The following is a 27,827-nucleotide window of genomic DNA, read 5'->3' on the forward strand; positions in this document are numbered from 1 at the left end:
AGAAAAACTTGTGCGGGGCCATTTTTGGGGCAGTAAGATCGAGCGAGGAGCCCAAGAGCGAGCGCGCAGCCCGAGAGCTCGAGCCGCCTCCGCCGCGAGACCCACCTCGGCCGCCGCCTGCGCCGCGCGATCCGCACCGGCCTCCCCGAGAGCGAGCCCCGGCCGCCGCGACCGCCAGCCGCGCTAACCGCCGACCAACCGCCACCAAGGCGCCCGAGTGAGAGCAGACGAGGCGGCATGAGCGAGGCGGGCGAGGCCACCACCACCACCACCACCACCACCCTCCCGCAGGCTCCGGCGGAGGCGGCCCCCGCGGCCCCCCAGGACCCCGCGCCCAAGAGCCCGGTGGGCAGCGGCGCGCCCCAGGCCGCGGCCCCGGCGCCCGCCGCCCTGGTCGCAGGAAACCCCGGCGGGGACGCGGCCCCCGCAGCCACGGGCACCGCGGCCCCCGCCTCTTCGGCCCCCGCCGGCAGTGAGGACGCGGAGAAAAAAGTTCTCGGTGAGTCAGGCCTGGGAAGGTAGGGGCTGCTGCGAGCGGGGCGGGCTGCAGCCGGCCGCCGAGCGCGTGTGGGCAGCCCCCGCTGCATTTCCCCCGGGGCCGGGGCAGCTGACAGTGCGAGGTCCCCGGGGACCTCGGGTCCCCGGCGCCGTGGCCGCAGCCCGCCCGTCCTGCAGGCGCTCCCAGGTGAGCGCGCGGCGCCCTGCGCTCCTCGCCGTCCGGGGCGCGTCCCGCCTGGGACTGGGCCTGGCCCGGCAAGTTGGGGGTCTTAACTGTGGTCACTTAGGCAGGCAGTGTCGCACATTCCCTAGTAGAGAATGCCTCTGTCCCTCTGTCTGAAGGGGAAAGGAGCGGCAGTCTGGAGAGGGGACCCAAGGGAGGGATGGATGTGGATGTAGGGGAGGGACAGACACGTGGGACAGGGACTTTGGAGTCCTTGGTTAGGATTTGGGTGAGGAGAGGATTTCCTTTGGGGAAGAGTCAGGCCCTAGAAGGAGACGGGGAGGGAAACGTGGAAAGGCTTCTTGCTGGGAGGGCTCAGGTGTCTGTCCCTGACGCCCTTCCCACATGGGCATGGGAAAGACGCCATGCTTCTGTCTGCCACATGCCGGCAAAGAGGTGTTGCAATCCTCTCTGGGAAACTTGGGTCTCGGTCCCACGTCCTCCTCCCTCTCTGTATCCACTGCTGGCGCAGAGAAGCATTCAGTGTAGCAATCGCTACACGTTTTCTTCTCCCTAAACTGTGGGAACGCACTTGGTGGAGCAGCTGAAAAAACTTGGGAGTGTGGGTGTGACGTTTGTTCAAAACATCGTTATCTTGGGACTTGTAACTTAGGAAAGGAAACAGGAAGATGAGAAGTTCAGGTTTTGGAGGCAGAGCATTAGAAAGGGTTTCTGTGGTCGTTTGGGTTTGTCACATTTTTCAGCGGTCTCTCCTTAAGTAACGTCCTGTGTGAGGCCTTGAGGCTTACAAAGCAGGTGGGTGGTGAATAAGCTCTCTGAAGAATGTGTGTATCACTTTTTCTCTTTTAAACGGGAAAGTTAAGAGAATGGTGCTGGATACTCCAGAGAAAGTCTCAGTATTTTGGGTGGGTTGTATTCCATCTCTCTGATCCTTACCTGCCCAAGTTTCTAGAAGGAAAATTGAGAGAATAATGTGAAGGAAGTTTAATACTATTCCATGTTCCCCACCTGGACAGCCCTGTTTTGTTTTTCCAGGGCTTTTACTCAGTTACTGCCAAATAACATGTTAGATGTAACCTGTGTGGGTTAAGAAACAATGTAGCCCTCATTTTGCTGGACTAAAAATCGCTTAAATCTACTCAGTATTTGTATTGTGATGTTGTTTCCAACAAGTGTTTCTTGGAACACTTCCATGCAAAATGCCTGATAGAGACAATTTTGGGTTATCCAGCATAGTGTTAACAAATGTTCTTAGCAATAATTTATTTTTGTATAAAGGAAATTTTGCAGTTTTTCACTTGATCCTTTTACCCTTCTGGATCTAAACTAAACTTCTGGATTTTAAACTAAAGCAGATGTTTTTAAAGATGAAAGAAACAGATAAAGTTCATTTCCTCAACCACCAACTGTTATTCAGCCTCTACCACATCCCTGGTGATGAGTCTGGAGGTCTTTCATCTTTCCACAGTAACTCGGACTCTCAAAATGAAGGGCAGCCTTCTACATGACATTTCAACACTGTCTCTGTCCAGTGTGTTCTGCCATCTCCTTTCCTTTGCCAGACAAACACGCGGGTGCCTAAAATGTGCCAGGCACAGGGCTGACTGAGATGGAATTCTGGTTTTGGATTCTCCCGTTACAAACTGTCTTTTAACTTTCCCATAGGCCAGGGAAAGTAGTTTACCTGAGTGAAACAAAACTTCCCTTCTAATGAACATTGTGGAAGCCTTATGGTCTTCCTCTGTTCCCCTTTCCCCTGTTGTGTATGTGAAATGAGTTTGTGGTTTTAAAGCAGGAAGTGTGCATAAATGTGTTTGGCTATTTGAAGTCAATGGAAATATTTGTAGAATTAGGAAATTTTTTAAAACTACATTGGGGAGTAAAAATAACCTTCAGCCTGGATTGAAGTTAAACTTGAAAATCATTTTTCATCTTTTTTCCTGTTATATTAGAGTTGCCCTTCTAATCAAGATTATTCCTTTGACAGTGCTAGACATTAACTGTATGAAAATGAGTTGAAAACAGTTCCTATCCCTGTATTTTCCTAGGTCATTAATTTTGGGGCATATGAAAGGAGGCGCAAAAAGCATGTCTTTTGAAATAATGTGTGACTTAAAAGCATATGATTTGTCAAAAACAGGCCTCTTTTGTTGACATTTTAATCTAAAACATAAAATGTTTTTTCTTCTTTGCCCTGCTGCTCTAATTAGAGTGGCCTAGAAGTGAAGATTCCAGTGGTTTAATCTCTTGATTGGAGAGACCTTCCTTCCTTGGAAATAGAGCTGCAGATTGCTCAGTCAATGGTGGACTGAATGACTGTGGGGGCATAAAGAGTTGTTTGTTTGTTTTCTTTTTACAAAGAGAGCTAAAATACTTTCTGAAGCGTATCAGTCTAGCAAAACTCAGAAGTAACCCTGCCCACAACAAAGCAATTCCTAATTACTATTTTAGTCTTGAATTTAAAAACTGAATCCTTACTGTTTATCCTTAGAAATTATAAACTTTGTGTCTCATAGAGAGGCAACATGGATTAATGTTAATTGTTACTTTCATTCTCTACTAAGCATTTTTTTAAGGTACTCTATTGTAGGATTTCCTGTTTCATTGAGTCTTGATGATTGCTTTATGCATTTCCTGAATTTAGACATAGGCATTTCCTAGACGTACTGAATTTGGCATTCATAATTGATTCAAAGAAGTCATCTCAAATCATGCTTGATGACTGAAATAAATATGAATCTAAAAAGTACTAGTTATATGACCAGACTGTTTAGATTCCTTCTCTTGAATTCTGTTAAAATCTGGTGTTGTACAGAAATGGTCCTACTCGTGGTGGAAAGTAGAGACAGTAATCAAGTTAGAGAGGAGGATTTTATAGAAATGCTGAGTTTGATTCCCACCAACTGCAGAGAGTAGAGTAAACAATGAAACAGAAGCCCAAATGCATCACTGTGGTTTGAAAAGGCCTGTTGCATCACATCTCAGGGTGGTGGGTACAGAACTGGATTGAGAGCATCAGTTCTATTATTACGCTTGACTCCTCCGATAGGCCCCTGTCTGGCAACTAGACAAGTAACTTTATGTCTTTGTAGATTAGCTGTTAACAAGGAGCAACTATTTCACTTATTGAAGTTTGCCTAATATTTCAAAGTGTGAAAGGATGTGTTAAGGTTGTTGGTACTTATTTTGTTCATCTACCTACATTCTTTTTCCTTGTGACCCTTCTTTTGCACTTTAAAAATTTTTCTTTGTTAAAACTTTAGTCTTACAGAGCATTATTTTTATTTTTCCTTTAACAGTGTTTCTCAATTTTAATTATTACAGAATTGTATAGACTTACGACCACTCCTTATCTTATGACTTTAATGAAAAGTTTTACAAGGAAGAAAGGTTTAGTCTTCTGAAAAGTATTCCTTATGATATCTTCACTTGCTTCATTTTTTTTTCCTAAAATATTTTGGAATTAAGCTTTTAATGGTTTCCCCAGGTATGTTTAGGCTTTATATAATGCTCTCAAGACCTTAGTGATATGAGCTTTATCTCTTTGTAGGTCAGATACTAATCTATCTGCTTAATCCTATTTTAGCCACCAAAGTCCTTGGCACTGTCAAATGGTTCAACGTCAGAAATGGATATGGATTTATAAATCGGTATGTGTGTGTGTTATCTCTACATGTTTTAAATACATACTTATGTTGTGTCACCAGCAGTTACAAATCCTTACATACTTTATTAATGGCTTGTGGAAGTTTTAAGATTTCTAGGCACTGTAAATATTCTCATTTCTAAGCTACTAGTCATTAAATATTAATTAAAGTACATTTCCAGAATACTGATAAATAACTTGTTTTATAAAACCTAATCATTAAAAGAAAAGGGGGAGGAGGGAGATAAATCCGAAATGGGAAGGGCTTTAGGATAATTGAGCCCATAACCATAATTTCACAGATGGAGAAATGGAATCTTAGACTGGTTAAGCAACTTTCCTAAGGTCATACAACTAGTGAGTAATTGAGCTGGATCTGTAACCCAGGTCTACTCCAAGTCCTGTGTAGATACCGTAGTGTTTTCTTTAAACCGTGGTAACTTCTAACCATATAGGAATGAGAAAGCAACTGCAAGCCATTGGGAATATTATGATGTTTTTACATGATGTCGTCCTTTTCTTTGCTCTCTCTCCCCCCCTCCCCATTCCCCCCACCCCCACACTTAAAAAATTCCTCCAATTTCTTCCTTGTCTGTTTTGTTGGGGGTAGGGGGGAGCTAGGGCAGGGTGGCGGTGGGGGGACTGTTTTAGGTTTCAGTGTAAGGAGAGCCTAGTTCACAGCTGTGCCCTATCCTTTTAACTGTCTTGCTTTGCTTTTGCTGGGAGGGATGTCTGGGGCTCTGATTACATGCCATGTGATTTAGAAGGAGATGAGAGGAAAGGGGTATTTCTGCGTGTTGAATCTGCATGCTTGGATCTAAGCCCTGTGGTAACATGGGGGAGTAAGGTGGGTATCTCACGGGTTTGGAAGTTTTTAACAAGGATTGATTCTAGGCATCTGAATTAAGTTTAGAGGATAAACAAGAATTTATGTTGTATTTTGAGGTCTTGGATTTAAACTCATAAAACATCTGTTCTTATAAGTTTTCCATGTACTTAATACCTTTAATTGTGAGCTTTTTGTCTTCCAACAGAAATGACACCAAAGAAGATGTATTTGTACATCAGGTAAGCGGGATAATAAATGTTACATTTGCTATGTGAGGAGAGAGGTGTCTGTAATCTGCTGTTTTCCCTTTCTGAAAATGAAGTCCTATAAATTATTCTACTCTGACCTCTTTCTGGTGATTTTATTTTGGCAAGAGAGTTCAATTCCACGTTTTAAGGTTGGCAGATAAGCTCTTCTGTCCCATGATATTAACTGTTTTCGAGTAGTTTTTATTTTTGCAGTTGAATGAATTGATATTCAGTTAGACCACTTACTAATTTTTAAAGCCTTTGAGTCCTTAGTAAAAAACCTTTTCTTTCCATGTCAGCATCCTATTCTGACCTTGTGGTTCCTCCTTAGTGTTTGGCTAGAACCCATCTGGCTTTTGCCCGAATGGGTATTGGTTAAAGCTCCTCTATGAGAGCAACTCTAACTTGAAGTAAACAGCACAGCGAAGCAGATGGTTAGGGTGTGTGTATCCAAGACATGAGGAAACTCCCCATTCCCAGGATAGTCCTGACTCCTGTTACAATGAGCCACAGTTAGCACATGTCCAGGTCAGAAGGCCCGCATTCCCTCAGAATGAAAGGAAACGGAGAAAATAGGTAAGATGTGGAAAACACGGGTTTCTCTGCTACAGGTATCTCAGTCTTTCTTTACATTATTATCCTAGATGTTATTTATTCTATTATTATGTATCCTGACTTGCTTTACAAAATAGGTTAAAAGAAGGAATACCAACCCTTACTGTTCTTTTTGTATATTTGATTTTCAGTGAATTATCTCAAATATGTACGTGTTCTTAGCGTGTAACCACAGGGAAGTATAGCGGCAGATACTAATACCAGCACTTTTACCTGCTGGGCTCGGGCAAGCATCTGGTTTTCTGGGTTTTTGTTTCCTTCTGTTTAGGTTTGTGTGCGTATCGAGGTGGGTGTGGTGATGGAGACAGTGATATCTAAGAGTGAGCTCTCTAATTGTGGTTCCTGTCATTTATATTTCTGCTTGACTGGATATATTTCAGCTGTACCTAGATAATTTGAGTGGACTTTTTTGTTCAGATACAGTGACTTAATGTTAGAGCAGACTGAAAGGAAGTGTTGTTTATAATACCTGGAGGTTAGCACACTTTTTGGGGTAAGAGCTCCCCGTTGGGCGACTGCTGGAGTTAGGGACCTCAGAAGTGTGTGTGCCAGTGGCCAGCTTCCTTAGCCTGTGAGTGTATGACCTGATTCCAGCCCCGTGAGGTTGTGTGGTGAGTCACCTCTATGTGTCAAGGCCTGCCCAGTTTAACAGGAAAAAAGGAACAAGCCGGCAGGGAGGGGCTGTTTTTGGAATGGCTGACTCTTCAGACTGCGTGTGTATGTATCCTGTCCTGAACTGGCTTTTTGCCTCTGTGGGTGAGGTCTCTGCCCTATTGGCTCGTTGTTTTTTTTATTTTCCTCCCTCCTACTCAGAGTAAGAGAAGGGCTGGATTACACATGCCTAATCGCTTTATAAAATAAGGTTGACCTAGTTCCACAGAAACTCAGAGCCCCTTTGACTGTTTAGAGATACCAGCTAGAGAAATGGAAATTCATTGCAGGAATGATTCTCTCCCTTCCACTGGTTGAAGAAGAGAAGCCTATTGATAAGCAGATCTTTAGGTGCAGATATTTAATGCAGGATGACAGCTTCATTAACCTTTTCGTGTATTATCAGGGAAGGTGTAGGGATGAGTTGACGTGTGAATGGTGTGATGGGAAAAATATTGACTATCACATAAATACAGTACTGTACAGGGATGTGAATTCCCCCCCTGCCCCCCCTGCCCCCCCAGGCTGCGTCTTGATGCCTTCAGATAAATCACTTATGAGCCTCATGTTTCCTCATCCCTAAAGTGGGTGGGGAGTGGGGAGGAAGAGGTCAGATTATCAGTACTCTTTTGGTTCTTGAGGTCATTTTGTACATTCTATCAGGAATATTGATCCCCTTGGCATTTTTTAATTCCATTTTTTCTATTCTTCATCATCCCTCCTTCCCTTCAAACATTTTTAAATTCCTTTTGAGGTTAGCAGTTTCTCTTGTCTACAGAAATCTTTATTCCTAAAATGTCTGCTAGTGTGTTTGTGTGTAAGATTTCATGAAGGCATTTTTCCCACCTACTGATGGAGCTGCAGTCTGAATCTCGGACTCTTAAGAGTTTGAGGGAAGTAATACAGTCACGTGTCACTTAACTACAGGGGTGCATTCTGTGATGTGTGTTAGGCTATTTTGTCGTTGTGCAAACATCATAGAGTGTACTGAAGGGGAACAAAATTTGCCACCTTGAAATGTGTCAGTTTAACATGAGGATTATTTTAGGCTGATTTTTTTTTTTTTTGGTGAGGAAGATTAGCCCTGAGCTAACATCTGTTGCCAATCCTCCTCTTTCTGCTGAGGAAGATTGGCCCTGGGCTAACATCCGTGCCCGTCTTCCTCTACTTTATATGTGGGACGCCTGCCATAGCATGGCTTGATAAATGGTGCATAGGTCCATGCCCTGGAACCAAACCTGCGAACCCCGGGCCGCCTTGCCGAAGTGGAGCATGGGTGAACTTAACCACTGTGCCACTGGGCAGGCCCCAGGCTGATTATTTTTAACAAAAGATTTAGAAAGTTTTTCTTGTTATCTCCCCCTTAACTGTCTAAAAGAATTCAGGTTACAAACCTGTCTCAGGAAGTAAGCTCTCCCCTTGCATAACGTGAACTAGAGGGTAGGCAGGGAGGAACCTAGAAAAGCCCGTTTGTTGGGCTCCCCTCTGTGCTTTTCTATTTCTGTGTGGCCAAACACTTGTTTTTCAAACATTTGCTCCTTTTCACTGACCTGTGAACTGGCTTTCTTTCCTTTGAAGTCCCTGACTCTCCCCACCCCCCACGACTTCTTTTGTCGTTAGCTGAGGAGGGTGTTTAAGGTGAAGGCTTTAGCCATTTTAGCGAGTTACTCGGTTTTCCTGGGTTTATCCCATGTATACATGTTGTTAAACTTCTGTTTTTTCCTCCTGTAAAGCTGTCTCATGTCAATTTAATTCTTAGACCAGCCAGAAGAACCTAGAAGGATAGAGTAGAATTTCTTCATTCCCTCACAGTACTTACACAAACCTAGATAGTGTAGCCTACTGCCCTGCTAGGCTGTATGGTACCGATCTTATGAGATCACCCTCGAATAGAGGGTCCGTCATTGACTGAAACATGCAGGTGTGACTGATGTCCAATATCATGACTAGGTGATCAGGCTGTAACAGGTGTCATAACTACACATTCTGTTTAATACACCTACCACGATGAATTTTGAAGGGTAACATGAATCCAGAAAGTAATGTGGAACATAGTTTTATACTGTTTTTTGTTCGTTTTATTTTATTTTGTTGTTGTTATTTTGGAGATCCAGGTTAGTAGGAGAATAATTTAGAAAAGTAATAATAGTCAACGGTTTCTTCAAATACCCAGTAAACTTGAAAGTGATGAAATCTGTGGCCAATATTGACATATACTTCCTTTAGAATTTTCTGTTCTCTTGACAGACTGCCATCAAGAAGAATAACCCACGGAAATATCTGCGCAGCGTAGGAGATGGAGAGACTGTGGAGTTTGATGTGGTTGAAGGAGAGAAGGTGAGAGAAGATTGTGGTTGGGTATCAAAGTGTGCTGGCACAGAGTTTTCTTGCAAAGTAAATGGTATGAATTCACATTACTTTGGATTTTTTGTATGACAGGAAAAAGTGACTTTTAAGTAGAAATATTTTCCATTATTGAATGTCATTATAAACATTCTTTGATATATTATAAAAGAACATTTTAATTTTTCCTTTAGTAAATGATGAACCCTATTTAATTATGAAAGGAAAAACTAATTTCTCAAGATTTAAAATGACATATTGTATTTTGGTACCAAATGTATATTCAAGTGTAGATAAAAATTTAACTGTTTTGTAGTGTTAAAAATAGATAAAAAGCTGCTGTGGGGCAAAAGATTTCTTTTTATTAAAATAAAATTTTCAGGCTGTGATGTGTAGGCACTTCTGCACAAATAATTCACGATAAAGAACGTTTTAATTTCAATAAAATAAGAATCAAATTGAATATGATCATTGTGTTTTCTCTTTGGCTTGGATTTGGGAAAACTGAAGGCATCCTGACAGACTGTATCACAACTTGGTTCAGATGAAGAACAACCCAAGAAGCTAATGGATCATTTTGAAGTGCATCTACAGAATTTTTTTTCTGCTGTTCGATATTTAATTCCAATATTAGTAATGTCCTTTATGCTTTGTTTTTAATTAATAATCTGTTATAGCTATCAGTAAAACAGCATAGAATAAGAATAAAAACATTTTAAAGCCATATTTGGTATAGCTAATGATGGTAGCTGAATTATAAACTAACTGAGTGAGTGACTAGTTAACTCCCAAACATGTGCTCTTTCCACATACATACACGCTATTCCATGGTCCATATTCTTAGTGGCTCCCAAACTGTTTTATTTTAAAAGAAAAACACTTTATATCATTTAATATAGAAATTTAAATGATACCTTTACCAATGTGATCCCCAGAGTATCTTGCAAGTCTCTTGGTGTTTCAAATCGTCTCCCAGCCAATGCTGGCCTGTAATGATCTCTAATATCCCATCCAATTCTTAAAATATTGTTTTGCCAGGGTGGTTTTACCTCTGTATGTTTTCAGAACTCGAGGTTTTACAAATGGATGTAGAGTATGAAATACACTCTTTTGAATCTCCTCCGAATTTTTTATATTTTTGAAGCATTATTTTATCCATTTGTCCATATGAGAATAAGAATGCTAAGTCTATTTCAAGGATAAAAGGGAGGTCGAAAGAGGGACTCCATGTGTGGAAACTATGTATTACTAAATCAGGGACCCTTCTTTCCTATTGCTGCCAAGATGGGAGAAGTTTCACTCTCAGTAACTCAGTGCTGGACAGGGGCCACGTGAGCCCATGAATAGAGATTCTCCTAGTACCACTTAGAGTAACGTTAAGTTTCAACATTTTCTAGGAAGATAGCATTATCTCAGTTATTTTCCATTGAGGAATATTCTTCCTGATCTAGCATTACTTCTTTTACGGTTGCATCATATTTACCAGTTTATGTTCATTAAAGGGGTACATATTGCTCTTGAACTTACTATAACCAAATAAGAAGGCAAAGTTTACATCGTATATATTTAATTTAGGACATCAAGCACCTTGCTCACCTTATTAAAACTTGGATTTTTTTTTTTGTGAGGAAGACTGGCCCTGGGCTAACATCCATGCCCATCTTCCTCCACTTTATATGGGACGCCACCACAGCATGGCTTGCCAAGTGGTGTGTCGGTGCGCGCCCGGGATCGGGGCTGGCGAACCCCGGGGTGCTCGCGCTCACTTAACCACTTGTGCCGCCGGGCCGGCCCCGAAACTTGGATGTGTTTTTGAGGTCACAATAGGAATTGTTAGTATGTTCTGCCAGTCTCTAACACTTTGGCTGGCTAAGGCTGTTTTTTGGGCTTAGTTTAGCTTCTTTTTAATTTTGAGGCCGTTTTTGTTTATTTTCTTTCTCAGGGTGCAGAAGCAGCCAATGTGACCGGGCCAGATGGAGTTCCTGTAGAAGGGAGCCGTTATGCTGCTGATCGGCGCCGTTACAGACGTGGCTACTATGGCAGACGCCGTGGACCTCCCCGTAATGTATGTCGTCTCTCTCAGTGATTGAAAGAATTTTCACATCTAAAATTAAGTGTACATACTTGGAGCAGATAAATGCTGTGTCTTCTTCTGGGGACACAAAGTGATTTTCTTTTTTGGATGGGAAATTTTTAGTGCCCAGAATTTATCCATGTAGCCTCATTGGAAACTTGCCATTCAGAATTTGTATCAGTTTTTATGTGTTTGGCTGCAAGTAATAGACATTTAATTATCTTGTCACAAGAAGACTTAATTAAAGTAGGCTATGCCAAGGTTGTCAAAAAGGCTTTTATCTGGCCAGAACCTAGTCATATGGCATTCACTGGCAAAGGGGAATGGGCTGTCTGTAATTGGCTTAAACCTGTTGATCATCTCTTGGCACTGGCAGTGTTGACCTCTTAAGAAAACCGGTGTTTTGTTGGCAAGGAAGAATGGGGAATAGCTCAGGAATAGGCAATAAACAGTGCTGGCCACAAAAGTATTAAATAATTTCCCTTGATTAAGTAGCTATTTCATTTAGCATAGCATTTTTCCATTGTTTTAAAGTAGAGAAGTATTAAGTAATTCTCCAAATTTTTAGTTCTTTAGATTGGTACCAATCCAGATGAAAAGATTTAAAACCAAGTCTGGCTGGAGCTTTTTTAGGAGGCTCAATTTAAAGTATTCTCAAGGCACTCAAAAAGAATCCCATTCATTTGTGGTCTTGAGGATCCTATTAGATTTGAATCATTTTGATGTTTCTAGAGTTAGTAGATGGGATCAGCACCATAGAATAAAACTCAACATGCTTTGTGAGCACAGGATTGTGGCTACTTTTATTATCCAAGGAAAACTTTTGAAAAATCTCACCAGAATAAAATATCTACAGATTGAGAATGGCTGTGCTTTGATAGATTTATATCCTTCTGCTTACCTAAATGCTTTTCCTCTTCATTTTATCATCTTCACACCCTGTGCGAATAGATTTTTATTGGATTCCTTATGACACCTTGTTTTTATGTTTCTATATGTTTCTCTTCTGTTTACCCATGTTTTGCTTATCCTACTTGATTTTTAATAATAATATGTGCAGGGGCCGGGAGAAGGGAATGAACTACCTTAGCATGTACCACATCATGTCACCTCTTCCAAGTTCATGAGATTCATGGAGCCCTAATTCTGATTAATTAGATTCCTAGGTTGATTCAGAAGTAAAAGTGGTAGAAAACCTTCAGTGAAAAATTTTCCTTTAAAGACTTTTCTCCTCAGAGGGCTGGAAATTCTGATGTCATGCGTGTAAATGATATTTAGAAATAAAATTGTCAAAATGCTGAAAGTATACATGAATGAAGGTGTTCTGTTGTTATGTCTTTAAGTCCTGACTGCTTATTGAGTATCTTCAAGAGTATGTTTGGCGATGGTGGTGCCCTTATTCTTAATTTTGAAAACTCCTAGTGAAAGATTTGGCTGTATAAAACTCAAAAAGATATAGAAAAGCCTAACAAGAAAAACAACTTATGCAGTTTCACACTTAATACTTTGGTGAACATTTTTTATGCTAATACTCTTTACATAATTGGGGATCATGTCTGATACAGCTTTATGAAATGTAGAATGGCTTGATTTTTCTGAAATTAGACTAGTTGAGGCTATAGTTGAAGGTTTTCCTCTTTGGGAATTTAGTTGCCCATGTCAGCTGGTTCTGGAGGGTTCTAAATCTTAAATGCCCTCATCCCTAAAAGAACTGGGTCATTATTTTGTTAGTTTTTAATTTATTCATTTTTAAAAACTATAGTTACTTCCCTTAAGACTACCTTTTGCATTTGCATATCTCCCTTGAAAGTAAAATTTGAAATCTAAAATTCTTTGAGGGATATTTGCCTGTTTGTTTATATTTCTTAATATAAAAATATTAGTATGTGATATAGTAGTTTAAATACAGGAAAAAATATAAAATGAGTCGATAATTCCCTTTGTTAATAAGGCCTATGTTTAGAAGCTGCCTGTATCTATTACTTAAGTCAGTGGTTCTCAAACTTTATGGTGTTTGGACCCATTATATGCTTAAATATTATTGAGGATTCCAACATTTTTGTTTATGTGTGTTTATATCTACTAATATTTATTGTGATAGAAATTAAAGCAGAAATTTAAGTTATTTAATTGACTTAAACTCATTACATGCAAATATAAGTAACATTTTTTATGAAAACTGTATTTTTTTAAATTGAGCGAGAAGAGTGGTTTTTCCTTATATTTTTGCAAATCTCTGATGTCTGGTTTAATAAGAGGCAGCTGGATTCTCATAGCTCCTTCTGCATTCAGTCCCCAAGAGACCACATGTCATTGTAGCTTCTGGGAGACCCCACGGCACACTTTTGAGAGAATGAGATGGGAAAAGGCAAATAGTATCTTAGTAGCATTATCAGAATAGTTTGACCTCGATAACCCCGGGAAGGGTTTTAGAGACCCCATCCACACTTGGAGAACTGCTGCAGGAAGTATACCACTTAGAATAAACCTGGTGATAACTACAAAATGTGTTTTCTTCTTGACTTTGCCCCAGTGGATGGTAAATGTCAGGAGACACACGTTTGGTGGAGCTAAATATTATAAACTTTGTAAATGTTCTTTGGGTGGTTGGTCAACTGATATTCATCAGTTCTAAATAGGTGACTATTAAATTCATTGTAGATTGATTGCTCTTGCTTTTCTGCCTCTTGGTATTTTATCTGCAGAGGTCTACTTTAATCTTAATGTAGTTTATTCCAGGGAATCACATGATAATCTGGGTTAAATGTGTTTTGTCTGTATCGCAGAACAGATTATTCCTTTTGGGGAGATATTTTTCTTTTGGTGATATTCATCCTAAATGGTATTCTTTGGTTCTTTCCTTGCTGAAACTTCTTCTGAATCTCTGTTTCTTTGCTTCGCTAGTACGCTGGGGAGGAGGAGGAGGAAGGGAGCGGCAGCAGTGAAGGATTTGAGCCCCCTGCCACTGACGGGCAGTTCTCTGGGGCCCGGAGTCAGCTGCGCCGCCCCCAGTATCGCCCTCAGTACCGGCGGCGGTTCCCGCCTTACCACGTGGGACAGACCTTTGACCGTCGCTCACGGGTCTTTCCCCATCCCAACAGAATGCAGGTAAAATTGCACCTGGGCCTTCTCTTCAGCAGTCCTCACCCTTCCGTCCTTCCTCTGCCTCCTCTTCCTCCTCCTCCTCCTCCAACACCAGCTGCCGGAAATAAAACCTTGCTTGTGGCTTCCCGTTACTCCAAAAGCTGAGGCAAGGCCTTTAGTCAGCTTTTTCAGAGCAGTTGTTCCAGTAACATTTCTAAAAGCACCACACAGGAGCCATGCCTATAACTGGGGACCCTGGTGGATAGTTTATGGATAGTTCTAGTTTATGGAACAGTAAAAGAAAGAAAGTAGAGAGACAGATGTTATGTGTAAGAGCTTGAAATCTGGAGTCAGGCAGGCCTGGATTTGAATCCTGTCTCTGCTACTTATTTGTGATCTTTTGAGAAAACCAAACTTTAGAGAGATTAACTTGTCCATCCATTAAATGGGGCTAATAATGTGCCTTCACTATGGGATTATGATGATTAAATCAAAGGTAAAGACTTTAGCACAATGCCTCAGGGTAGATAACATCTATAAAGTCCTTAATTCGGTTGAGATCATGTTGATTATTAAGAAAGTCTAATGTAGAGTGGAGATTGTTGATTATTGATGGATTCTCCTTTTTTACTGCAAAATACTGATACGGCTGTTGTGAACTTGAGTAATTAATAAGCCTTATACCAACTTTGCAGTTCCCAGGAAACTTGGAAGACTTGGGATAGGACATCATTTTTGCTATCTCTAGCTAGAACTTTTTCCTCTTAGTGTCCTTGGTTTTTGTTGTTTGTTTTTCTACTAAGTGTTTTGACTGAACATTATGTTCTGTCTGTTCTTTGCTACCCTTCTCCTATCCCATCATGCATGACAGTGTTCTTTCTACATTGCTTCTTGTTTTTTCCCTTCCACTCTTTAACAGCTGTCCCTGACAAATGTGCTAAAAATAACAAGTAGACTTACATATATGGAGAGATTGGGTACATGAGGCATAGTAGCTTTCTGTAGCGCAGCACTCTGGGCTTCTAGGAAGTGAGAACAGGAAGAGTCAGTGAGATTGTAATACACATTTATTTTTAGTGCATTACTAGTACCTTCCTGAAGTAATCAATCTTAATATTTAGCATATACATTTGTATCATATTTTTTGAGAACATTATTTTTTTCCATATTGTTTGAAATAAAGTGTGTTTTACCTTAGGAATTAAAGGTTCAGAGCAAAGTGCTTCTTCAGTGCCATGTTGGAACATTTTTTGTGGAAGTTGGTTGAAAACTAATTTTGAAAAAATGTGCTTATTCTCATAACTGCATTAAGTTGTTTTAAGTTGGGCTAAATTTCTTACCCATTCCATATCTGAAGTAAAAGCTGAAATAAAAGATTCCTTCAACAGTTTTTCCTTAGAATTGTTCTAATATATACCATGTTTGGATGTTCAGTGACTAAGAAGTCTGCTTCAGCCAACCAATAGCATCAAATGAAAATTCCTAAAACTTTCTTCCATTTAGTTAGGCTACTTCAAGGTTGTCAGTATAATGGCTTAAAAGTATAGAGAGGTCTCTAGGATGGTAAAAATTATTGAGGTCAAATAGAAATGTCTTTGCCAACATTTTCTGTTATATACAAAACTATGAAATTCATTGGACACAGCAGGATAAAAATGATAATATATAGGCCAATAGTATTTCCCTATGTACCAGGTGTAATATAGCATGATACATCAGTTACCAAATGACTTCCATTTTTTGAAGATGATAATTCTATGTATTTGAACATTAAGTAGAATTGGTGACTGAGTGAATATCAACTATTTGTAGTCTTTGAGAAAAGAATTATGTGATAGAGGAAAGGGAGCAACATTGTTTGGCATCTACCAAGTTGCAGATGTTTGAAATCAATTCTTATTCAGTCTTCCTTACAGCTTTATGAAGTTGACAATGGTTTCTTTATTTTGTTGTTGTTAAAAATGAAGAGACTTGAGTGCTTAAAAAAATGAGCAACTTTTACCTAAGGTTACACAGGCAAGAAGTGGTAGAGCTTAATTTAACCTCAGTCTGTCTGCCTGTGCTCTTCCCATTCGCATCCTTTATGCATGTTTCTGTCTGTCTTTTTTTGTGAATCAAAGTTCCTGGGGAAGAAGCAGCTTTGCTTGTTCAGAGAACTAAAGGAAAGCTCATGTGGTTGGGATGGTGTGTGTGAAGAGGAGAGGGTAGGAGGTGAGATCAGGGTGATATCTTAGGGCAGATCAGGCATGCCTGGTAGACCATGATAAGGACTGTTGACCTACTCTACATGTGATGAGAAGCCAGTAAGGGGTCTAAATAGGGAAGAAACATTTAAGAGATAATCAGATTGCTTATGGAAGCTAGACCACAGGAGGCAACAGTAGAAGTGGGGAGACCAGTTATTATACTTGCCCTGTGGAGAAATGATCTCGGCTTGGGTTAAAGTGCTAGCAATGAAAGTGATAAGTGGTCAAATTTAGGAACAGCTTTTTTGTTGTTGTTTTTTTTTTTTTTCGCTGAGGAAGATTTGCCCTGAGCTAAAATCTGTGAGTCTTCCTCTATTTCTTTTAGTATGTGGGCCGCTGGCACAGCGTGGCTGCTAACTGAGTGGTGTAGGTCTGCGCCCGGGAACTGAACCTGGGCCACCAAAGTGGAGTGCGCCAAACTTAACCACTAGGCCACCAGAGCTGACTGTAGGAACAGTTTTAAACATAGAAGTGACAGCATTTGATGTGAGGAGTAAAGAATACCTCTGTGGTTTTTTATTTAAACAACTATAAGAAGACTAAAGAAATATCAGATTTGGGGGGAGAAGTGGAAATCATTTGGAGATCTTTTTCCTACGTTAAATTTTACCTCCAAGTGGAGATGTCAGGTTAGCAGAAAAATAAAACAAAGCAGAGTCAAGAGGTAGAAAGTGGCTTGAAGGGAGGAAGGTGTAGTTTTAGATAAGGTGGGTGGCAAACTTTGGGGCTGTATTTGAGAAGAGACCTAAATGAAGCAATGGAGCGAGTCATTGAGGTACCGGGAAAGGGCAGGAATGGCAAGTACAAAGGCCAAGGGAGCCTGAAAAGGAGAAATGGGCCTGAAGATATAACTTTGGAGGCATAAAAACATTGAAAGCTGGGGCTGGCCCAGTGGCATAGCAGTTAAGTTTGCACTCTCCGCTTTGGCGGCCCGGGGTTCATGGGTTCAGATCCCGGGTGCAGACCTACACACTGCTCGCTCATCAAGCCATGCTGTGGCAGCGTCCCACATAGAAAAAAAAAAGGAGATTTGCAGTAGATGTTAGCTCAGGATGAATCTTCCTCACCAAAAAAAAAAAAATATTGAAAGGCATCAGGGCAGGATGAGATTAACTATAAAATGCGTGTGGGTAGAAAATTGATCCTAGGACTGAGTTCTGGGGCATACCAGCAGTTAAAGATTAGGAAGATGAAGAGAGTCTAGCAAAGAACAGTGAGAAGGATCAGATAGGGAGAATGTATTTCATGAAGGAAATGCTGTGTTAAATGCTGTTGATAAGTAAAGGAAATTAGGCTGAGGATTGATTATTGAGTTTGGTAACTTAGAAGTTAGTGGTATGGTGAGGCAAAGGTCTGATTAGAATGAATTTGAGAGAGCAAAGGGTGAGGAAGAAGAGATATTATATTCTCCTTGGAGGAGGTTTCTGTGGTGATGGTGGTGGTGTTTTCCTTTAGTAAAGGAACTGAAAGAAATGGGGCAGTAGCTGGAGGAGGATATGGGGTTAGGGAGAGGTTTTTATTTGATTTGGTTTTGTTTTTACATTGAGTGAGTTCTCCTGGTCTCCCTTAGCCCTTCCCTCACCAACAACTTACTCCTAAAGCCATTAGATGAGCAGATCAAATACGCCATGCATACACACACACGCACGCATTTATATATGTGTAACTCAGTGTGTGTGTGCACATATATTTGTGTGTGTGTGTGCACGTGTGTGCTCCTTAGTTCTGTCTACTGAGATAGCCTGAAATCAGTGACCCCTTAATAGCATTGAGCATACTTGGCCCTCAGTTTTTCATTTCTGAATACCGTTCTCCAATAAAAAGAAGCTCCTTTGGAGGAATGGCTGATTTCAGAGCTGGGCCAGAGAAAGTACAATATGAGCCTGGAACATCTTGTTGTTCCAGAAAGCAAGGAAGGACTCAAAGAATGTTGGAGACATGTCAAAAGGAAATGAGCCAGCTTGAAAGAGTTCTCATTGGCCAGTAATGATAGTAACAGATTATAACTCATTGAATAAAAAAGAAAACCATGAGCCTACACAGGTATAAATAAATAAATGAATATATTCAGAATTTGATGAAGGATAGAATATTTACAGACTTTGAAAGTACTTCTTCACAAAATCCTCATTAGTTACAAAAGGGGAATAACAAATGTATGGTGGAGACGCCTGGCAGATACCACCTTAACTACTTGTTAAAGTGAACGTGGTCAGTAACGGTACAAATTGAAACCATACGCCATCTGACAGGGTGCAGTGAGAAGAATGCAGTGTCACTTTTGTGGCTTCCTTACCAAAGATGCATAGACTAAATCATGAGGAGACACCAAAAAACCCAAATTAAGGGATAGTTTACCAAATAACCGGCCTGTAGTCTTTAAAAGTGTCAAGGTCATGAAAGCCAAGTAAAGATTAAAGAACTGTTCCAGACAAAGAAACAACTAAATTCAAAGCCTGATTGTCAATGGGCCTTTTTTGCTGTTAAGGACATTGTTGGGACACCTGGCAAAACTTGAATGGCATCTAAGGATTAGATTCTGTGCTTCCAGCTTTCTGTAAGTTTTGTGATTATTTCAAAATAATAAGAAAAATTGAAAAAGGTAGGTACTGTCTCAGCATGTTTATATCCCTGGATGGAAATGATGGTGTAGAGAAGGGAAAAAATATACAGGGAGGGAGAGAAGGAGGGATAGAGTGTTCAAGTGCTCTGGTAGGCGAGAAAAAGGGGTTGGCTTTGGATATGAGCATAGATCACTTATTCAGGGTCATGAGAGAGAAGAAAATTAATATAAATGCAGGAAGGTTGCTATTTGATAGTGAAAAAGATGTGGAAATTCTTTTCTGATTGCTTCGCTTTTCTTAGTGAAATATGAAGGAGAAAGGGGTATTAGTTTTGAGAAAAGAAGGTTGAGATGTGGCTGTATTGTAAAGAATTTCAGAGATTGTTGATAAGGTTTTTTTTGTTTGTTTTTAGCTGTTCTTTCCTCTCCTGGAAGTTCTAAATAAGTTAATTTTATTCTCCCATCTTAAAATTTATCATCAAGGAAGTATATTTTAAGTAACATTTACTTAATTAATTTAATAAAATTTTATACATTAAATTGTCTAACATTCTGTAATGAATAATGCAAACAGATGAAAGGAAAAAATTGTAAAAGTAAGAAATCAGGAGTGAAAGTGTGGTTAAGATTTTGATGCAAGGCTTGTCATTGTGAGGTGTGTGAGAACTTTTGAATGCAGAAACCATTAATGGTATTGAGGGGACACGTAATTTGTAGAATTAGTGGGTTTGGGTTTGAAAAGATTGAAAAGATTTTCATTGCTCAAATGTAGTAAATCATTCCATTTCCTTTTGTAATATAGATTTTCTTTCAAGAGATTAGTGGAACACTTCAAAATGTTAAATTAATATTGTAGGGGCCGGCCCCGTGGTGTAGTGGTTAAGTGTGTGCGCTCCGCTGCTGGCGGCCCAGATTCGCAACCTGGGCGGCACAGCCACACTGCTTGTCAGGCCATGCTGTGGCGGTGCCCCACATAAAATGGAGGAAGATCGTCACGGATGTTAGCTCAGGGCAAGTCTCCCTCAGCAAAAAGAGGAGGATTGGCATGGATGTTAGCTCAGGGCTGATCTTCCTCACACACACAAAAATTAATATTGTAAAATAAAATTAAGTGCTCTGGGATAAGGCAAAAGACTATTCTAGTGAGAATGAGTTTTTCTTTCCTTCCTATCATTCACAAAGATCTAATCAGTAAGTAGTTCTGTGTTATAGTTGAGAGTTCCCAGCTTTATAATGAAGCATTTTAGTTTTTACTTTTAAAAAAACATCAAATGCAGCTGTGTGCTCTGTGTCTCTTACGTCCTGTAGCATGACGCTCATTTTCAGCTCTCATTGCCCTCTTCTAGGCTGGTGAGATAGGAGAAATGAAGGATGGAGTCCCAGAGGGAGCACAACTTCAGGGACCAGTTCATCGAAATCCAACTTATCGCCCAAGGTACCGTAGGTACGTAACATTTTCCTATAACTAATGATCAGTTGAAGGACTGTGAGCGACGGTAGAATGGATGAGGATATTGTGGGTCTGTTTTGTGGGTATATTATATAATTAGCAGATGTGTCTGCTTTGGCTATATGCCTGAGTTTTCTGGAGGATTCTGCAGTACATGTTTTCACATGACAGTGTGACATTGCCCCCCTACTTAAGAATTAGAATTTTTAGTTATCCCTGTATCAAAACCTTATTTGTATTCCATAACTTTTACATGATATAAATTATTTATTTTTATTTTTATTTTTATTTTTTTTTGCTGAGGAAGCTTCGCCCTGAGCTAACATCCATTGCCAATCTTCCTCTTTTATTCTTTTACGTGAGCTGCCACCGCAGCCTGGCCACTAACAGACAAGTGGTGTAGATCTGCGCCCGGGATCCGAACCCGGGCTGCTGAATTGGAGCACTCTGAACTTAACCAGTAGGCCACCAGGGCTGGCCCTGCATGATATAATTCATACTTAATTTTTATTGTATTTAATGAAATAAATTAGTTGATGGATAATTCAATGATAGTGCTATAAATAGAGGAAGAATTGAATGCCAGAGAGTATTTGGGATCCTGAAGAGTCTGATACCTTAGGTAGTGTAGTATAGGGGTTAAGTCAGGCTACAGATCAAATTGTCTGTGTCTGAATTCCCACCCTGCAATTAGTAGCTGTATCTCCTTTGGCAAGTTTCTGGGCTCTCTAAGACTTAGTCACCAGGTCTGTAAAATGGACATTGAGGAACATTCTACAATTGTCAATAGGGTTAAATGTACTAATGCATCTAAGATAATTAGTATGGTGTCTGGTATAATAAGCCCTCAATAAACATTAGGTATTATTGCTACCAATGATGTTAATATTAGTGAAGGAGAGGGTTATTTTATTTGTGCTTTATCCCTTGTGAAGGCTGTGAATTAGGCTAGACTCCATAAGGTCCTTTTTAAGCTTTTTCTATTGTGAGGCTTCCCATTCCTTTTCTGTATTCTTGAGGGAAGTGAAAAAAGTAGAACTTCATGCCTGAATGGCATCTACACCACCTTGAAGTTGGGCAGTGTGGGTTTATTGAAAGGAGAGTAAGTATATTATTTGGGGAAAAGATTTGTACCACTCTATGTCCTTTTTCCTCACAAGATTCATTCCAGTTTTAGATATTTTAGACATAATCATTCTAATGATTAATTACTAAGGACTTTTGAAATAAAAGAGACTTCATAGAAATGTCTTAATGAAAACAGGGAGGAGACAGTAGTTCATGGTGAATCCCAGCGCTCTCAGTCTCCAGCTGTGTGATCTTGGGAAAGCTGTGTTTGACATTTTTTGACCTATAAAAACAGCAATCCCATATGGTTCAATCAAATAGGTATTCTCTCTAAACCTCTTGCTTTTCTCGCTATAAAGCTACCTCACAGAATTAGCATTGAGTTAAGTATTTAACGTGCAAACATACCTGCACGGGCTCTGGCACGTAGTAAGTGATGTTAATTTTCTTCGCATATTTAATCCCCTTAGTCTCTACTAAACTCTGTGGAGGGCAGATACCAGGCCACTTTTCTTTTTTATTTTCCTGTCCTCAGTGCCTGTCAAAGTGCCTGGTAGGACCATAGTATGTGTTCAGTATGTGTTTGTCCACTACAAATAGGTGTTCGGCTGAAGGGGGAAAATGATGGAAAAGTAGGGTTTTTCCACCAAGTCTTTGTTCCATTTGCTGCATCAGCCCGTGCATAATTCTAGCAATAAATACGGATCACTTGACTTTTTAATCTTTTTTTTTTTTTTTGTGAGGAAGATTAGCCCTGAGCTAACGTCCAATGCCAATCCTCTTCTTTTTGCTGAGGAAGATTTGCCCTGGGCTAACATCCACTCCCATCTTCCTGTACTTTATATGGGACGCCGCCACAGCATGGCTTGACAAGCAGTGTGCACCTGGGATCCGAACGTGCGGACCCTGGGCCGCTGAAAGCAGAGCGCAGGCACTGAACTGCTCGCCACTGGGCTGACCCTTTTAATCTTTAAGAATAAATAAAACCTTATGTTCTTGAGGACCTCAGTCCCATTGCACTGTTCTCTTTTCTCTTGTGTTCTCTGTTCCAGGGGCCCTCCTCGCCCACGACCTGCCCCAGCTGTCGGAGAGGCTGAAGATAAAGAGAATCAACAAGCAGCCAATGGTCCAAACCAGCCATCTGCTCGCCGTGGGTACCGGCGCCCGTACAACTATCGGCGTCGCCCCCGTCCTCCTAATGCTCCTTCACAAGATGGCAAAGAGGTATATCCAGCCAGAGGGATGTTGCCAGATGGTCCTTAATCATGTGAAACTGGTATTCCATTCTAAGAGTGGTTTTATAGTCTGATAACTGCCAGTTATAAATATATATATAATATATACTACATTTTATATAGAATGTAATTTATAATACCATTTATAGATACATTTTACATATAACACTTTACATATATATAAAATAGCATATATGTATTATATATAAATTTTTATGTATGATAACATTTTGCTTAAGATGCATATATATAGAAGGAGAGAGAGAGTATGCCCTGCACGTAACACAAACCAAATATTTGAATTCAACTAATTCAGCATTCTCTGAGAGAGTTATCCATACCAATGGGGATTCAGAGCTAAAGCTTTTAGGGCTGTCCAAACAAAGGACAGCCTTTATAGAGAGGAACCTGCCTCTAAGCATGTGTCGAAAGCAATCGGATGTCATAGACTTTTTGTTCCGGAGAGTGGTGCTGTGTAGTTGCCATTTGGAGGCCATTCTTCTGTGATACTAATTTTTGCCTCATACTTGAGTAGTTAAAATTTTGCACAGTGATTTACCTTCATTGGCAGGAAGATTCCAACTTTTGAGACCTTTTTTCTTGAGCTTCCCACTGTCATCTGAATGGATTCATTTCTGGCGTGTGGTTCTGTTTTGTGTTTTAGACCAAGGCAGGTGAAGCACCATCTGAGAACCCTGCTCCAGCCACCGAGCAGAGCAGTGCTGAGTAACACCAGGCTCCCCAGGCACCTTCACCATCAGCAGGTAAGAGCTTGGGCAGCCCAGGCCTGAGTTGATATTTCTTTTAAATATCATCAATTTTTCAGCAATAGTCTGACCTCGTTCTGTGAGTCATCTGGGCCAACCCCTTATCTCCACTGGGATTCTGGAGAAAGAGCGGTTTTGGTGGTTAACTGTCTCTAGGGTTAACCTTATTTTTGCTGGGTTTTGGGGGCATAAACATTCAGACAGAGTTAATGATGATCAGATTCTTTTTTCTAGACAGACAATTTTTAACTATTAATACCACATAAGAAAACTATTGAAAGTTTTACTTTTGTGACACCTAGTGGCCAATTTGATAATTTTAGAGTGCCTGACAAAGGCCTCATTTTACTAACAGCAGACTGATCTGTAGAATAAACTAGAATGGTTTTTCTTCCTTTTTCCCTTTGATAACCAACATTATTTTGAGGCAGTGCAGTATAATATGTGAGAGCCAGCGGGTTTATGTCTCCATTGCAGGACCTACTACTTATTTGCTGGGTGATCTTGAGCAATTTATTTGCCCTCGGCCTCAGTAATGTTGGCTGCTGGTGAAATGGGGATACTAGCTAGACGCACCCACGAGGGTTGTTGCAAAGCTTGAGTGAGGTAACACGTGTGAGGTGCTTACACAGGGCACAGTAAAGAATAGCCTCTCCACAAGGGTTAGCTTGTTGTCTTCATTGTTTCCTACTTTTTTCTGTTGTCTTGTAAAGAGCTTAGAAATTTTATTTACTTAGGTAGCAATGTAACTCAAAAGACTGACCCAATTATGGAACCAGTCTTAAAAGCATTTATAAGCCTTAGTTGATTTCATTTTGGGTTTTTCATATAATAACTTCTGAGACTTTTAATTTTTCAGTATTTCTTGGTTGTTGCTCTTTTCATTAAATAAATAGGAATTAGCTTTTATTTAAAACGAGAGATGGTAAAACTCATAAAATGTTAAGATTTCATAGTTTTGAGATTAGTATAAGGTCCTACTTTTTAAATGCCGTCTGCTTGTATATGCAGTGGTTTGGGATTTAAATTAGCCTTCCATTAGGGAGGCTTTTGCTAGGCTGGGAACATTCTATTTTATCTCTGGGTAGCGTGGACAATTTATCATAGAAATAAATTCCCTGGGCCGGCCCCGTGGCTTAGCAGTTAAGTACGCATGCTCCACTACTGGTGGCCCGGGTTCGGATCCCGGGCGCACACCAACGCACCGTTTCTCCGGCCATGCTGAGGCCGCGTCCCACATACAGCAACTAGAAGGATGTGCAGCTATGACATACAACTATCTACTGGGGCTTTGGGGGGAAAAATAACTAAATAAAGTTCAAAAAAAAAAAAAAAGAAAGAAATTCCCCATTCAAACTTGCTTGTATTAACTGACTTAGAATTCTATGTGTCAATCATTTGGCCATAACCTTTTATTTAGTAACATTATTTCTAGGTATTGTTCCTAAGAAAGTAATCTAAAACATAGGAGGCAAAAAAATATTTCTAGCGGGCTGGCCCCATGGCCTAGTGGTTAAGTTCAGCATGGTCCACTTGGGTGGCCCAGGTTCAGTTCCCAGGTGCGGACCTACCTCTCGTCAGCAGCCATGCTGTGGTGGTGACCCACATACAAAATAGAGGAAGATTGGCCCAGCTGTTAGCTCAGGGTCAGTCTTCCTCAGGCAAAAAGAGGAAGATTGGCAACAGATGTTAGCTCAGGGCTAATCTTCCTCAGCAAAAAAAAAAAAAAAATATATATATATATATATGTACATATTTCTACTATTTACAATCTGTCTAACATTGGGAAAGTGGCTAAATATTGTGGTATATTCATATTAGGAGATATTGTGCAGCCACTAAAATGATTATGAAGAATTATACCATAGTATTGTTTATTTGAAAAGCTTTGTGTTGGTAATTTTCTTTTATATAATTTTACAAAATTTTTACTGTTGTGTACTGATTTTCTGGGTTATAAAAATACTTTATCAAAAAGTAAGAGTTTGTATTAAATTAATCTATAGAAGAAGAACATGTATAGATTTGTTTAGAGCTTCTGAAATAAACATTGTTTTTTGAATTACTTGAAACAGATAATTTTTGCCTTTTTATTCTTTAGCTCTTGGTCATTTTGTCACTCCTTATGAGTTTGATTTTAATTTTTTCCAGGTGACCTAAAGAATTAATGACCATTCAAAAAATAAAACAAAGCAAAAAGCAGACCACGACCTTACCAACACCAAAGAAACATCCAAGCAATAAAGTGGAACACTAACCAAGATGTGGACATTAGCATGTTCACTGTTATTCTTTATGAAACAAACAACTTTATAAAAGGAAAATGTCAGCAGATTTTTCCAGCAAGCTGAGATCCGGAAATTCCTGCACAGAAGATAAGAGAGCATCCTCCGCAGTTTCGGCAACCACTAGGTTTATATTTTTTCCTGGTTTTTACTGTTTTGGTAATATGAATTGAAAGAAGAAATATTAATACCACAGGGGGAGAACCCCAACCAAAGAAATCCGAAATATATAGTGAATGCTTTTTTTTCCTTTTTTGTTCATTTTGGATGCTGGTGCTAAACTTCCGAGTGTCATGATTTAAAAAGAAATTTTGTGCCCTTCTTATTTATTTCTAGGATGAGGGGAGGATAACATTTTTGCTTTCTTATGTGACTCTCTTTGGAAATGTGCAGTATAAAGTTCCTCAAAAATAAAATTTTTATCTTTGAAAGGAAAAGATGTATAACTGGAGTATGTTTTCCTATCTTAGCATATGTTTTGTCTTTTTTCCCCCACTTCATTCACTTAATAGTAAACTCAAAGCCACATGTAAAGATGGATTAGTGCTATTTCATAAACGTAGGCATATGCGTTTGAGATCATAGGAAATGGGATTCCTTTGAGAACATGCAGTTCACGTCTGAGTTCAGCAGTCAGCATGGTTGGTTTGGTACTCTGAATCTCCTGAGTAATCTTCATTCAGGTGGTTGGTGGCATTTAGGTTAACAGCATCCTTTAGATTAATGAAGGAGTTAGTTCTAACATCCTTAAACTTCCAACCCAAGGTTTTCAACACTAGCTGCTGTGCTGTATAAGTGTGTCTTTCAGAAAAGAGGAAGGGGGGCTCTTTCCAACCACACTACAGATTTCTTCCCCCAATGAGTAGACGGTACAGGTTGAGAAACACTAGAGTATATGTCAATGCTCTGTAATTAATTCGGAGATCCACTGCACCTTTCAAATTATTTATTCCTTAAATTAAGTAAGTATGTTTTGAATGTAGGTTTGTGCCAAGCAGTATTCTAGCGGCTATGAGGGAACAAATCAACAAATGACCCTAGTCTCAAGGAGCTTGTATTTTAGTGAGTGAATATAAAGAATGAAGAAATAATGTAAACAAATGTGAAATTTAATGTCAGATGGCAATAAATGCCATAAAGAAAAATAAAACAGTAAAGGGATAGAGTAGCATAATTGCAGGAGGTATGTTTATTTTAAATGGGAGGATGTTGTCTCTCTTTCTATATGATAAGATAGTATATAAATGGAGTTCTGAGGTGGGAGATCAATAACTGTTTGAATATTTGAAGGGAAGAACATCGTAGGCAGAGGGAGCAGATGGAAAGACTCTAAGGTGGGAGCATAGTTGACCTGTTTGACAAGCAGGAGAGTAGATTGTTCAAGAACCTTGCCTTGTGTTGCAAATTTAAAAAAAAAAATCGAAATTGGTAATATGCACAAGGCAAAAATATTCAAAGGTATAAAAAAGTATTTTATGAAAAAAGTCTTCCATCCTAGTTCTTTTTTTATTTTTTTCAGTGAGGTAATGTTGTTTTATAACATTATATAAATTTCAGGTGTACCTCGTTATATTTTGACTTCTGTATAGACTACGTTGTGTTCCCCACCAAAAGTCTAGTTGACATTTGTCACCATACACATTTCCCTTTAGCCCTTTCACTGTCCCTCACCTCCCCTTCCTCTCTGGTGACCACCAGTCTGTTCTCTAAATCTGTGTGTTTATCTTCCACATATGAGTGAAATCATATGATATTTGTCTTTCTCCATCTGACTTATTTTGCTTAGCATAATACCCTCAAGGTCCATTCATGCTGTGGCAAATGGCAAGAGTTCATCTTTATTTATGGCTGAGTAGTATTCCATTGTATATATATACCACATCCACTGTATCCATTCATCCATCGTTGGGCACTTAGGTTGTTTTCAAGTCTTAGCTGTTGTGAATAATGCTGCAATGAACATAGGAGTGCATATATCTTTTTGAATTAGTATTTTTGTGTTCTTTGGATAAATACCCAGAAGTAGAATAGCTGGATCATA

At 39.9% G+C, this 27,827-nt stretch overlaps 1 protein-coding gene across 2 annotated transcripts; it reads left to right on the forward strand.

The window, feature by feature from the left end:
* On the forward strand, positions 1-26,223 carry YBX3 (Y-box binding protein 3). 2 transcript variants are annotated; one of them, XM_004435368.3, is made up of 10 exons: positions 40-499; positions 4,269-4,332; positions 5,363-5,396; positions 8,919-9,008; positions 10,957-11,079; positions 13,993-14,196; positions 20,328-20,425; positions 22,552-22,723; positions 23,399-23,498; positions 25,653-26,223. In XM_004435368.3, the coding sequence occupies exons 1-9, from the start codon at positions 238-240 to the stop codon at positions 23,462-23,464; spliced, it is 1,113 nt and encodes a 370-aa protein (XP_004435425.2). In that variant the 5' UTR covers positions 40-237; the 3' UTR covers positions 23,465-23,498; positions 25,653-26,223. The 2 variants fall into 2 exon arrangements, with proteins under 2 accessions (XP_004435426.2, XP_004435425.2); XM_004435369.3 differs by lacking the exon at positions 13,993-14,196 and having other exon boundaries at positions 1-499.
* The last annotated feature ends 1,604 nt before the right edge of the window (positions 26,224-27,827 follow it).

Source organism: Ceratotherium simum, chromosome 17 (assembly GCF_057802395.1).
Source record: "Ceratotherium simum simum isolate JZ-2026a chromosome 17, ASM5780239v1, whole genome shotgun sequence".
In the NCBI taxonomy this organism is placed as follows: domain Eukaryota; kingdom Metazoa; phylum Chordata; class Mammalia; order Perissodactyla; family Rhinocerotidae; genus Ceratotherium; species Ceratotherium simum.